The sequence below is a fragment of the Sphaerodactylus townsendi genome, linkage group LG03 (genome assembly GCF_021028975.2).
Source record: "Sphaerodactylus townsendi isolate TG3544 linkage group LG03, MPM_Stown_v2.3, whole genome shotgun sequence".
NCBI classification, from domain to species: Eukaryota; Metazoa; Chordata; class Lepidosauria; order Squamata; family Sphaerodactylidae; genus Sphaerodactylus; species Sphaerodactylus townsendi.
In genome coordinates, this window is record NC_059427.1 from 17,072,645 (window position 1) to 17,085,723 (window position 13,079).

Below are 13,079 nucleotides of genomic sequence, written 5' to 3' on the forward strand. Positions count from 1 at the left end.
GTGTAAATTATCACACTCCCAAGATAGTGCCACAACCAGTCCTTTTCCACCCCAACAGCCAGAGACCAAAGGACAAATCCTCCAGTCCACCTGGGACTAAATCAAGGTCACCCTTGCAAGGTAGGATCCTTACAAGGCAAATTCCAGAAAACAGTGAGTCTGGTAGCCAGAGGTGGGATCCAGCAGGTTCTCACAGGTTCCCAAGAGCAGGTTACTAATTATTTGTGTGTGCCTAGAGGGGGTTACTAATTGGTGATTTTGCCATGTGATTTTTGCCTTAGTTACGCCCCTCCTCTCAGCAGTAGCACGCAGAACTTGAAGCAATCTAGCGGGAGGTGCACCGGTGTGCGTGGCAGCCTGGGCCTGCATGCATTCGTTTCCTGCCCAAGGACCGGCGCAGCGGCTGCGTCCTTCCTTGCCACAGCCCCGCCCAGGAATGCCCCGCCCCAGGAATGCCTGGCCACGCCCCCGTTGCGCCACGCCCAGCCCCATTGGCGCTACGCCACAGTTTGAATCCCACCACCATGGGAACCTGTTACTAACATTTTTGGATCCCACCACTGTTGGTAGCTGTCACCAATAGCAGCCTAAATAGCTGAAACCTTCCGAATTGAAACACCTCAATACATAAGCACAGTGTTTTATTATCAAATTGGGCAGAAATAGTCAACAAAAGAGCAGTTAACAGTGAGGATAAAAAAATAGACTATAACTGAGCACAGTTGGTTTAAAATCCTGGCATTACTTGTAAGACTTGAGTCCAATAGAGTTTTACAGTCCAAGACAAGATTTTGTTAACAAAAAGGGTAGGTGTGTCTAACGTTGCTAGGCAAAAACAGAATGAAAGATCGTCCCTATGTGCTCAACCTGGCTTCGTTAACCAATCAGAGGTATAGTAAATGATGTTACTTGCCCAGTCAGGTCTGTTGATAGCCAGGTTATTCAACTAACCAGATGTGTTTGCCAATTAGACCAGATGTCCTGCAGTTGCACTGGATCCTACTAAACAAATACTCTCGACCTATGAGCTGGGATGCTAACAAGATGAAATCACCCACCCTAACAGATTCTTAGGGCCCTGAAACTGTCAGGCCGAATTATATGACCACGTCTGGGGTTACCTCCCACCTCCCTTTTCCGAGGCTCTGAAGCAACAAGCAGCTTGACCTACGTTTTCAGGGAAAGACGCTTCCATTTTTTTCTGGGCCTCTGCCTGAACCATTGTTTGAATTGCACAAGAAACTATTTTAACAGAACCAGTTTCTTGCCAGTCTCCTGTCCCCTTCTACTGCTGCCTTGCCACAGTGGGAGAAGACATTTGTCCCATTGAGTGTTTCCTCCTTCCTGCCCCAGTGTTATAATTTTTATGTTTTTGTATGCGTGCCCTTGCCTGCACGCTCCGGTTTTCAGATGTGAATTTACTACATACTAGTAGTAAAGCCCCTTGTGCTGAATGCAATGGGACTCTAGACAGGTCACTTGCAAGTTCAGATCTCCAGGCTTCACCTGGAGGTTGGCAAGCTGTTTGTGGGGCCTGCTCTGTGTGTGTCTAGCATACAAGATCAGGTCTGCTTTTCCCCTCACCTTGCTTTCTGACACCTGGAGGTCTTGGGAAAGGAGGTGGGGGACTTGATCCTGGGTGGGAGTGGGGGATGGTGGGGGCTTCTGCCAGTCCTCACAAAATATTGGCAGCTTACTATCAGTATTCCGCAGGGCCCAGGAAGGAGGTTGGAGGACAGGCAGGGCAATGGGGAGGTCATTGGGAGGGGGGCTGGGGCAGCAGACTGCAAGGAATGACTTCCCCACCACAGTTTTTGAGTGCAACGGCAAACCCCCAACCAATAGGTGCCCAGGACTGTCCTGCGTGCCCATTGGCTGAGTGTTTGTCGTTGCAACACTTTGCATGTTAGTGAATTATACAGGTAAAGATGTTCTTAATCGGTTAGCTACCTTGGTGGCCCTTATCAGGGCAGAAAGGCAGGGTATAACCTTTGTGAAAGAATTAAGCATTGGAGGGAGCAGCAGGAGGTGGGTCATGACCCACAGAGCCTCACCTCACATGGAACTGCAAACCAGTAGAAACCAGTTCATTTATTTAAGTTACAAAACGAGCTTTTCAGGAAGGGATCTGAGGCAGTGATGAAAGCTGAGAAGGGCTATTCTGGTTCCTCCTCGGCCTCTTGGGCTCCCTCTTCAACCTTGTGCTTCTCCAGCTTGGCTATTAGCTCTGGAAGGGAAGAAGATAAAACAGTTGAAGCTGCACGCTTCCTAACAGCCATATTGGAAATATATATATATTTGTAGAAGATTCCTATGGGTAGAATTCCCACTCAGAGGATGAGACATTAGAGACTGCAAGTCAGAGAGCACAACCCTCAAGTGTGCCTCATGTGGCAGCAGGTTCTCTTCCAGCTCTGCAGGCCTTAATTACGCTTCTGTTTATTCATAACAGTGTTTTGTCAAAAGCTTTCACGGGCAGAATCAGCTGGTTATTGTGGGTCTTCTAGTCTGTCTGGCCTGGTAGATTTTTGCTCCTAACGTTTCACCTGCATCTGTGGCTGGCATCTTCAGAATCATGTGATGGTAAGATATGTTTTGTGTTATGGAGAGAAATACCCATTTACTGTGACATGCCTCTGAAGACATCAGCCACAAATATCCCATCTATTCCTATCAGTTACAAAGAGACAGAGGATCACCCCAATGGGTCAAATGCTAACCTAGAACTTGGAATCAACAGTAAAGATAACTAGCCCTTGTTTCCAACATCCGTAGGACTCCCGATATATTATTTTTAAACATGTGTTAAGTCTCTGCTACACATCTAATTCCAAAGTGTGCCCCCTATCTGCGGATACTTAAACTACAAGTAGGGGACATGCTAACTCCCAACAGATTTTTCTACAGACTCAAGAAACCGCAGAAAAATCCAAATATTTTTTAAAAAAATAATGGGGGTTTATATTCCCCCCAAAATGGATGAAAGTTCTTAGCACATGCTCAGAGAATGCACCCTATTTTTGGTGGTTGCCAGCATCCCCTGGCAGCTTGGCCAAGCCTGGAGTGTCCCCACTATTCTGTAGCAGCTGTCACCACAATGGCAGATGCCAGGAGAAGCTCCAGGCGTGACACTGTGATGAGGGAGCGAGTCCAGAGCAACCCCACTGAGATCAGGACCGGGAGGAGGGGTGCAGCCTCTGTGGGTGAGCTCAGAGAAACTAGCAGGTTGCCTGCTGAGATAGGGACTGGGATGATTGGGTGCCTCGGCATGCTCAGTAATGGGGGAGGGACATGGGACTCTGCCCCCTGCAACTTTCGAAAGGCTTTTAGTTGTCCTTTTCTATTAAGGTTTAGATTAGAAGCAATAATAATAGAACATATCCAAAATAGCTACCTATTTTCCCCCAATGTTACTGTCTTATAGTTTGAAAGCTCATGAACTATCCCAGGGGTCTGCAACCTGCGGCTCTCCAGATGTTCATGAACTACAATTCCCATCAGCCCCTGCCAGCATGGCCATGCTGGCAGGGGCTGATGGGAATTGTAGTCCATGAACATCTGGAGAGCTGCAGGTTGCAGACCCCTGAGCTATCCAAGCAGAAGCCTTGCACAAGACAGAGAAGCTATCCCTCATTTAAGTACAAGATGCCCCCACTGCAGGCCCAAGTACCTTTGGCGGGGTTGAAGACTCCATTGGTCTGCTTGTCACATACATAACATCGCTGGGTCTTGCGGTAATGTTGCAAGGCGCAACTCTCACAAAAGTAGTGTTTACACCTGAAAAGAGCAGAAAGACAAGCAGCATCTTTATTATATCTTTAGCAGAGAGTAGAAAGGGCAGCTGTCACACATTCGTAGACCATCATGCTATTGGCCTGTTTGAAGGGTAGAGGGCAGTTCTCAGGATTTTGAACTCTATTCTCAGTTCCAAATTCTGTGATTTCTTCTGCACATGGAAAAATCCTGCAACTACATGAGAACGTATGTAGGGCCTTGTATCGAACTGGACTATTGGTCTGCCTAGACCACTACTGTCTACACTGGTTGGTAACTACTTTTTACAGCAGTGGTTCTCAACCTTCCTAATGCTGCGACCCTTTAATACAATTCCTCATATTGTGGTCACCCCCAACCCTAACATTTATCCATTTTACAGATGGAGAACACTAATGCAGAGAGTCTTAGGCAACCCCTGTGAAAGGGTCGTTCGACACCCCGAAGGGATCCCAACCCACAGGTTGAGAGCCACTGATTTACAGTCTCAGGCAGAGAAGGGTCTTTCCCAACACCTGCAAGCTGAAATACTTTACAGAGGTGTAAAGGGCTCAACACTGGATCTTTTGCATGCAACACAAATGCTCACAACTGAGGCATGACTTCTCCCTGAACATATGTATGCCCCTAAACATATGTATGCCCCAGAAGTGCATCCAGGTTAAGAAGAAGAAGAAGAGAAGAGTTTGGATTTTTATCCCCCCTTTCTCTCCTGCAGGAGACTCCAAGGGGCTGACAATCTCCTTGCCCTTCCCCCCTCACAACAAACACCCTGTGAGGTAGGTGGGGCTGAGAGAGCTCCGAGAAGCTGTGACTAGCCCAAGGTCACCCAGCTGGCGTGTGTGGGAGTGCACAGGCTAATCTGAATTCCCCAGATAAGCCTCCACAGCTCAGGCGGCAGAGCTGGGAATCAAACAAGGTTCCTCCAGATTAGATACACGAGCTCTTAACCTCCTACGCCACTGCTGCTCCTTAAGGCCCAAATGTCTTCCACAGAGACACAATCACTTCCATGTACACAAAGTCCGCATGGTAATTTTTTTGAAGCCCCAACATCTGGATGAAAGAAGTCCCCCCAGCTGGCTTACTTGGTCACCACTGGATTCTTGAAGGAGCCTCTACAGATAAAACACTTGAACGGCAGCTCCTCATCATCGTCACTGACTTCATAGTTTTCATCATCTAAACAAGAGAAGGGATCACTAATTACTGCTCCTGCCCATAATGGGATGTGATAAACTTGCATCCACTCAAGGGATAGAAAACTGTTCTTTGCCAGCAAAGGCATCTCTGAAGTCAATACAACACTACTAGGCTCAATGAGCTAAAAACTGAAAAAAGCACGTTATAGATATTTTAAATTAATTACTCAGCTAACCAAAAACTTCATTAAACTTTTTAAAATATTATCTCGATCTAGCAAAAATATCAGGCATGTGGGGACAATCCACATCCACCCATTGGACTGCTTTGCATCCATAGCAGGATACACAAAATTGTCTGCTGTCCGTATTTTGAGCCAAACCACTGGCCTGTTGAGATAAAAGGACTGTCTGCTTTGACTGGAAGGAGCCCTCCAGTGTTTTAGGCAGAAAACTTTCACATTGCCTATGACCTCATCCTTTTAATTCAAGGGGCTGGGGGGCTGAACTTGGGGCCTTCAGTACGCAAGCAGAGGCTTTGCCACTGACCCCCTGCTCCATCCCGAAGTGAAAGAGGGCTGTCTTGGTCAGCTAGAAGTAGGCCTTAGATATTTTCAGGTACATGGCAGGAATAACCAGCTCCTTCTTTGATAGCTCTGGTGCTAGTTGCAGAACACAGTTGTCTTGAGGAAAGGGGGCATCAATACTGAGCAAGTGGAAAGCAGCAACTTAGAATTACTCACTTTGTAGGCAAACAAGTAACTGCCATGCACTGAAAATATACATTCTGAATTGCTAGCCTGATCTCACCAGATCCTGGAAGATAAGCACGGTCAGTACTTGAGTGGGAGCCCACCAAGCAAGATTCTCCAGAGGAAGGCAAAGAGAACTGTGATATTCTTGCTCTGAAAGCCCTACCGGATTGCCATCGGTAAGCTGCGACTTGATGGCACTTTAAGAAGAAGAGGAAGAAGAGTTTGGATTTATATCCCCCTTTCTCTCCTGTAGGAGACTCAAAAGGGCTTACAATCTCCTTGCCCTTCCCCCCTCACAACAAACACCCTGTGAGGTAGGTGGGGCTGAGAGAGCTCTGAAAAGCTGTGACTAGCCCAAGGTCACCCAGCTGGTGTGTGTGGGAGTGCACAGGCTAATCTGAATTCCCCAGATAAGCCTCCACAGCTCAGGCGGCAGAGCGGGGAATCAAACCCGGTTCCTCCAGATCAGAGTTACACACATGGGAGGAAGGAGAGATCCAGTTGCAAGAGATGCAAATGGTTTGCGATGAGCAGGCTGTCTCCATGTTGACCAGTCTCCTGGGGCAAAGGTGGTGAACATCTTAAAACAGGATGCGTGACAAGGGAAGATACGTTCGTTCACAGTAACATAATGGATATGAATGGATTTGAGAAGTCCTGGGAGCCAAACTCAGATTGCTTGAGCAGCATTTTCAGAAAAATGGTTGCAGACAAAGTTTCGAAATCTCAATATGTTGGCTGCAAGAAAAAAGCTTATAAGCGCCCAGCTGAACGACTGAGGGGGGAAATCCAAGAAATGCCCAGGGGCATGGGTTCAAGAAGACCTGCCCTTTAAGAAAGAGTCAAAACAACAACATCCTGAAAAGGGTGGAAACGTCAAGAATGAGTATGTAACTAATGAGAGCCAATCCAAACATTTTAAAGTGTCACACAAGAAGTATCACATGGAAAGATATTTAAATATGCTGAATACTGAAACTTTAAAAGCAGCCCGTTTCGCTGATGTTAGCAAGTCCTGTACCCAGTGATTTACCAGTGAAACCCAGGCCTGCAATTAAAGCCAAATGATTCATTATTAATGTTGGTGGTTTAATAAATAATCCTGTCCTCTGCAGAATTCAGGTCCTCTAAGTTTTCAATCATGCACAAATCTCATAACTTCATTCCTGCTCTTTCATTCAATTAGAGTAAGATGCGATCCAGCATCAGAATTTCTGCAAGCACGAGAACAGGGACTGCTCATACCATTAACTCCGTAGCGTCCTTCATCCAGCTCCCGTTCAATTTGCCAGCCATGCTTATAATCTGACCTGTCATGGAGAAATTTACAGCTGTCTATAAGAAAAACAAAAAGGGTAAAAATGTGAGTGTCTGCATTCACCCCTGACCACTTCCTTCCTGCTGCTAACAAACCTGCAGAGATGAACCTCTCTGCTCAGGCATTCTCCTGTTACAGAGTGCAGCAGGGTATAGATCTGCAGCCAGGAAAGTAGATGAAAAGACAGTTACCTCCAAAACCACAAAACCCAGTTTCCTTGTAATCTTTACAGATGTCAGGTTGGTAGTCCCACCGCACTGTGGCTCTGAGATGCTCTGGGGCTCGTATGGGTCCTTTTCTGAAATAAGGAACAGAAGATGCAGGACAAAGTTGGGGGCCTGATGAAGGAGCAGCAAGAATGAGGGCAGAATAAGGTCTGAGAGCAGCAAGGTAAAAGGAAGGCTATAGTAATTCAGGGTCGCTTTGCTCTCCAAGGCCCCTTTTGAACATGCAGAATAATGCACTTTCAATCCACTTTCACAATTATTTGCAAGTGGATTTTGCTATTCCGCACAGTCAAATCCCATTGCAAAGTGGATTGAAAGTGGATTATTCTGCCTGTGCGGAAGGGGCCCGAATCATACTACTACAATAAGATAAATGTTCAAAAACTGGTAGAATAATAAGTGATAATTGCAAGTTCTCTTCTTTTTTTTAATGCAAAAGTGTAATAAAAGCTGTTTTCTCATCATGGCATAGACACCCTTAAATAGCAGTTGCTCTTTTTTGGTGTCTTATTTATTTACCTAGGTTCAGACCCACATTTAGTCTAACATATTTCACAAGATGATTATGATAGAAAATGGAGGGGGAAACTACCCCCTGAGTTATCTGGAGGAAAACTGACATAAAAATGAGGTGGATTATAGTAATCCAAAACAACCGTCTATCAAAAAGAGGATCACTCTGCAACTTCTTCCCAGAAACCCATTCCTACATTAGGTAGCTCAAAATCCATCAGCCCCTGATAAGGTACGGAATTTAAAAATAGGACTTTGATGCAGAATTAATAATGACACTTGAAAGCATTCAATGTTTTGTAGGCAGAGGACTCAATTGGCAGTCTTTGCTTAAACATGCGCACACAGAGTTATCACTATCCTTGGTGACAGTGCATATGCTTTTTTTCCCCAGGGAGAATCGCCAGGTTTTCCTGCCTTACCTGACCATGCCTGAGGATGCATTCCCCATGGATGTATCCTTTGGCTTCACATACTTTTGATAATTATTGATTCCACGGTAAATCTTATCATCTTCTTTCCCTCGGAGTTCCTGAAACAGAGAAAGACAGGAAAGAACAAAATGGTCAACAATATGGCTTAAGCTAAGACATGACCATTTTGATGCAGCTCCCATGATAATTCTGGACACAGAAACCATGCGAAGCTGCCTCGAATCGTGGCAGAGAATGAAGGGGTTTTTTTTAATGTAGGGAATGTACATCTTGCCCTTAAGAACAAAGGACATGCTATACTGGATCAGACTTGTAGCCCATCTAGTCCAGCATCCTGCTTCATGAAGGAGCAAACCAGTTGCCCCGAAGGGCCGACAAAACAGGGAATAGACAAGGCTACCGCTTCTCACTTCTTCAAATTTGGTAATTAAAGGTTTTCTGCCTCTGAATTTGGAGATTCCTTTTAGTCACCATGGTTAGTAGCCCTAGATGGACCTCTGCTGCATGCATCCACCTAATCCCCTTTTAAAACCATCAATGCTACCTCTCTACAGACCCACTTACCTCCTGGATTTGCTGACTACGTTCAAAGATGGCTTGAGCATCTTTCTCCTTCTCTGTGTCCAGTTCATAAATGGCTGTTGCCCCCATGTCCTCTGGACCCACTGGTTTCTGAAATACATAAAGAGTACTGGTAGGTCAGGAAGGGACAGCAAGTCACAGGCAGGCAGAATGCCAAAGCAGGAATCACTGGCCCAAAGCGTATCAATTGACCCAAACGACTGTGCTCCTGCTAAAGCACCCATACCGCAGATCTCGTAGACTTGTATGCGACTCCCACGCCCTCAGATTTGGTCTCATCCTCGCTGCTGCTTGATCTGTAGGATGTCTTGTCCTTTACAATTCTTTTGGTCTGAAAGATGGAGAAAACCAAGGGAATGAGATGTCAGACCCTTCGCATGTTCATGTCCAAAGTCATACAAGGTTCAGCAAAAAATATTAGATTCTGCTTCAGTTCCCTAGCTGCAGAAACGGAAATATTCACAAAGTGAATACAGGAGCACAGGGGTGCTCTGAAAAAAAGATAAGACAGCGTTGTACTTTTCAGCTTATAGCCCTTAGGCAAATAGTTAAAAACTAAGTTTAAAACAAGCCTCCTTAAGGCAAGGCTGGAAAAATCCCAAGCACCTACAAACCAAATGTGAATGTTTTTCCCCCTTCAATTTTGCCATCCCCATACAACAGTGATGGCGAACCTATGGTGCCAGAGGTGGCACTCGGAGCCCTCTCTGTGGGCACACGCACACAGAGTTCATCATGTGGGGGGTGGAAAATCACCCCCCCCACACACACACACACACCCCTAGGCTGGCCTGGGCCACCGAGCACAACGTGCGTGCACCACGGTGAGCAGGGAGGACTCGGCTGGTGGGCCCGGTGCCTGTGCTCCAGGTGGCTGTTGCCCAGGGGGCGGGGGGAGGGCTCAGAGGAGGCAGAGATGCTAGAAAGGCACAGAGCAGTGCGTGCAGGACTTGCTGGAGGCTAGAGCAGGCTGGCCCCTGCTCAAGTGGGTGGGGCGGAGGAAGAGGGAGCCAACTAGTTTTCTAAACTAAAACCTCAGTATTCAGGTTAAATTGCCGTGTTGGCACTTTGCGATAAATAAGTAGGGTTTGGGTTACAGTTTAGGCACTCGGTCTCAAAAAGGTTCGCCATCGCTGCCATACAAGGTTTGTATTAACACTTTTAAGACTCCAGTATCATTAAGGGATTTGGAACACCTTAAAAATCCTGCCTCCAGGACATTCCACCCATCCAGTTTATGTTGCATGCATCACCTTCTGAATCATCGGATTGGAAATTTCTTTGCGTCTCTCCTTCCTGACCACAGTGCTACCTTCATCGTTGCTGCTGTCTGTTGAATAGAAGGGAGACAACCTTTGTCAACTCCAGCACATACAGAAAGGGATGGAACGCTGGCATGTTGTTACTCTCCATTTGACTAGCAAACCCATACCTGCCCAGCTAATTCTCACACGGAAAGGCAAGTCACGTTATTTCAGAAAGTCATGCTTTATTTCTGACCTATCCCCACAGAAGAAGAAAACATTCCCCTCAAGAGGAGTCTTTTTAGGGAAGACCCATGAGAATGTCCTAGTCACTCTACTCTGCATTCTCATCACAAAGGGATCCTGACAGACAGGAAGTCAAACCAAAAGCCTTTCCTCATTGCTTGATCCCATACCAGCTCGTATTTACAGAATGTGTAAACCATAAAATTACAGAAAAAAACTCAAACCAAAGATATAAACATAAACTGTAACCCTGCTACAGCTAATAACTATACTCTGCGTACATGCAAATTGTTTAATCTAAAAATATGACAGGCTGTATTTTCAAATTTTAAACAATGAAGCGACACTGAACTGAAGACAACATCATGGCATAATACACAGAGATTAATGTTGTCCCATCCACAACAAACGCAAATGCTGTATACAAACAACAATGGTTATAATCACCTGGATGTCAAAAGGTGTTTATTACAATTAGAGGAATGGTGGATTCACCAATTAAATACCTGTACACCTTTCTGCTTGAAGACACAAACTGATTATTTCTGGTTTTTATAATTTGTTAATCATATCATTTATGTGTCAGATTTATGTATCTATATGATTGTATGGAATATTGCAGTGTTTCTGCCTGTATAAATGTTTAAACAATATCTAATCAACATATAGAGGATCCAGTAGTAATACAGCTTTAAAAATGTTTGTAATCCATGTTTAAGATCCATACCTGTGAGTAACTAAGACAGAGGATTTAATGGCTTAATATGATTAGATGCACACATGTACTAGTCCAAACCTTTACGGCTGTTCAAGTGTACAGCGTCTAGACTAAGGGAAGTAATCGTGCCATTCTATTCCGCATTGGTCAGATTTTTGGGGAGCAGAATCAGCACATCCTACAACATTGGAATACTATGTCCAGTTCTGGACACCACAATTCAAGAAGCTGGAGCATGTCCAGAGGAGGTGACCACAATCATAAAAGTTCTGGAATCCATGCCTTATTAGGACAGACTTAGGGAACTGGGTACATTTAGTTTGGAGATTGCAAGGTGACATGATAGCCATGTTTAAATATTTGAGGAGATGTCAAGTTGAAGAGAGAGCAAGTTTGTTTTTTGTTGCTTCAGAGACAAGGACACAGAGTAATGGATTCAAACTTGTTCAACAGTGGAATATGCTGCCTCGAAAGGTGGTGGAGTTTCCTTCTTGGGAGGTTTTTAAATAGAGGCTGGATGGCCATCTGTTGGGAGTGCTTTGATTGTGTTCCTGCATGGCAGGGGGTTGGATTGGATGGCCTTTGTGGTTTCTTCCAACTCTATGATTCTATCATGCAGACCGCAGAATTGCAATAAGGCTTGATAAGAGATATCATAATAGCAAGTATGCTTGATGTTCACTGTTACATTCTTTTGCATTTGGATGTTTCTTAGAATATGAAAATGGAAATATTTTTCATGAAAGTGCTGTTATGTTGAAGGTTGAGATCTAGTCAACATATTAGGAAAGAATGTATGTTCTGAGGAAGAGCAGATAGAAACAGCATGAAATGAGTGGTTAATCCAGGCGCTCATCTGGAATACACCATGAAATATTCCTCCATTCAGCACATGTTCCAACAACTAAATTCAGGGTGACTGTTGTTTATATACAGAGATTTGTCTATGTCTATTATGCTGCAATGGTGGCTTCAGCATTCCCTTCGTAGTTTAAAATTTAAAAACCCAGCCTGTCCTTTTTCAGACTAAACCAGACCGCAAGTTTTCCAGATAAACAGGCCTGAACCGTATAATTCCTATCAAGTTTCTATCAGCATGGCCAATTGGCCATGCTGGTAGGGGCTGATGGGAATTCTGTAGTTCCTGAACATCTGGGAGAGCCGCAGGTTCCCTACCCCTGACTAATGGGGTGCAGGAACCTAGGCTCTCCAGATGTTCAGGAACTACAATTCCCATCAGCCTCTATCAGCATGGCCAATTGGCCATGCTGGTAGAAACTGGTACCACTGAATTCTATTTGCATATGCGCTGTGCGTAGTCATCGGGTGTAGCTGGGTCCCAGTTTATATTCACAGATTGCAGCCTTCTTGTTCAGAGGCAGTCTTTTAGATGTCACCACTAAGACTCCAGAGAATTTGAATGCAGAACCCAAGATGACAAATCCATGCCAACAACTCAGTTGCTGTCAGCCAGCTAGTCCTGCCCAGGCGTCACTCTGATGGCAGCAAAAGAACAACAGAAAACAACCCTGGGATCATGGCCCAGCCCGTTGCTATGGAGCCAACGACACCCCAAACAGCCATTAGATTGAGGTCCTCAACCCAACTCAGCCCCGACGCTTCCCTCCCGCGTTTGCCCACCCAGATGCCCCAAAATGGGGCAGGGGCGGAAGACGAGCCCCTCACTCACCGGACTCCCGGTCGCTTCCGGGCCTCTTGCGCTGACCCCTCCCCGTCGCGGGGCGACGTTTCTTGAACAGGAAACTGCAAACGGGCTGAGCGTCCCCCATGCGACTCAACTTTGCGGAGACGAAGACGCTCTTGCTCCTTCCGGGTGCCGCAAAGGCGTGCGTTGCCATAGATGCAGAAAGGCTAGAGCGGCGCCCGACAATCGCTGACTTCCGCTGAACTCCACGCATAAGCAATACTGACGTCATTCAATATTTAAAAAGGACCAAAATATCAATTACTATAGTCAACAACTATACATCGCTAGAAAAATGACGCATACTAACTCGTGAACAGAATGGGGGAGGCAAACATATGTAGCTCCTTACAAAACAAAATAATCCAATTAGATGAGGCATGCCTAACTCCTCCGCACAATCAGAAGTTAACCCAAAGTT

General features: G+C 45.5%; 1 protein-coding gene across 1 annotated transcript; it reads right to left on the bottom strand.

The window, feature by feature from the left end:
- Positions 1-624: 624 nt before the first annotated feature.
- LOC125430181 (E3 ubiquitin-protein ligase RNF113A-like) lies at positions 625-12,827 on the bottom strand. Its single transcript, XM_048492005.1, has 10 exons — positions 12,644-12,827; positions 9,999-10,075; positions 8,972-9,076; positions 8,728-8,835; positions 8,152-8,261; positions 7,181-7,287; positions 6,917-7,006; positions 4,863-4,956; positions 3,671-3,777; positions 625-2,227 (listed from the first exon to the last, which is right to left on the bottom strand). Exons 1-10 carry the CDS (start codon positions 12,810-12,812, stop codon positions 2,157-2,159), a joined length of 1,038 nt encoding a protein of 345 aa, XP_048347962.1. The 5' UTR covers positions 12,813-12,827; the 3' UTR covers positions 625-2,156.
- Positions 12,828-13,079: the final 252 nt, after the last annotated feature.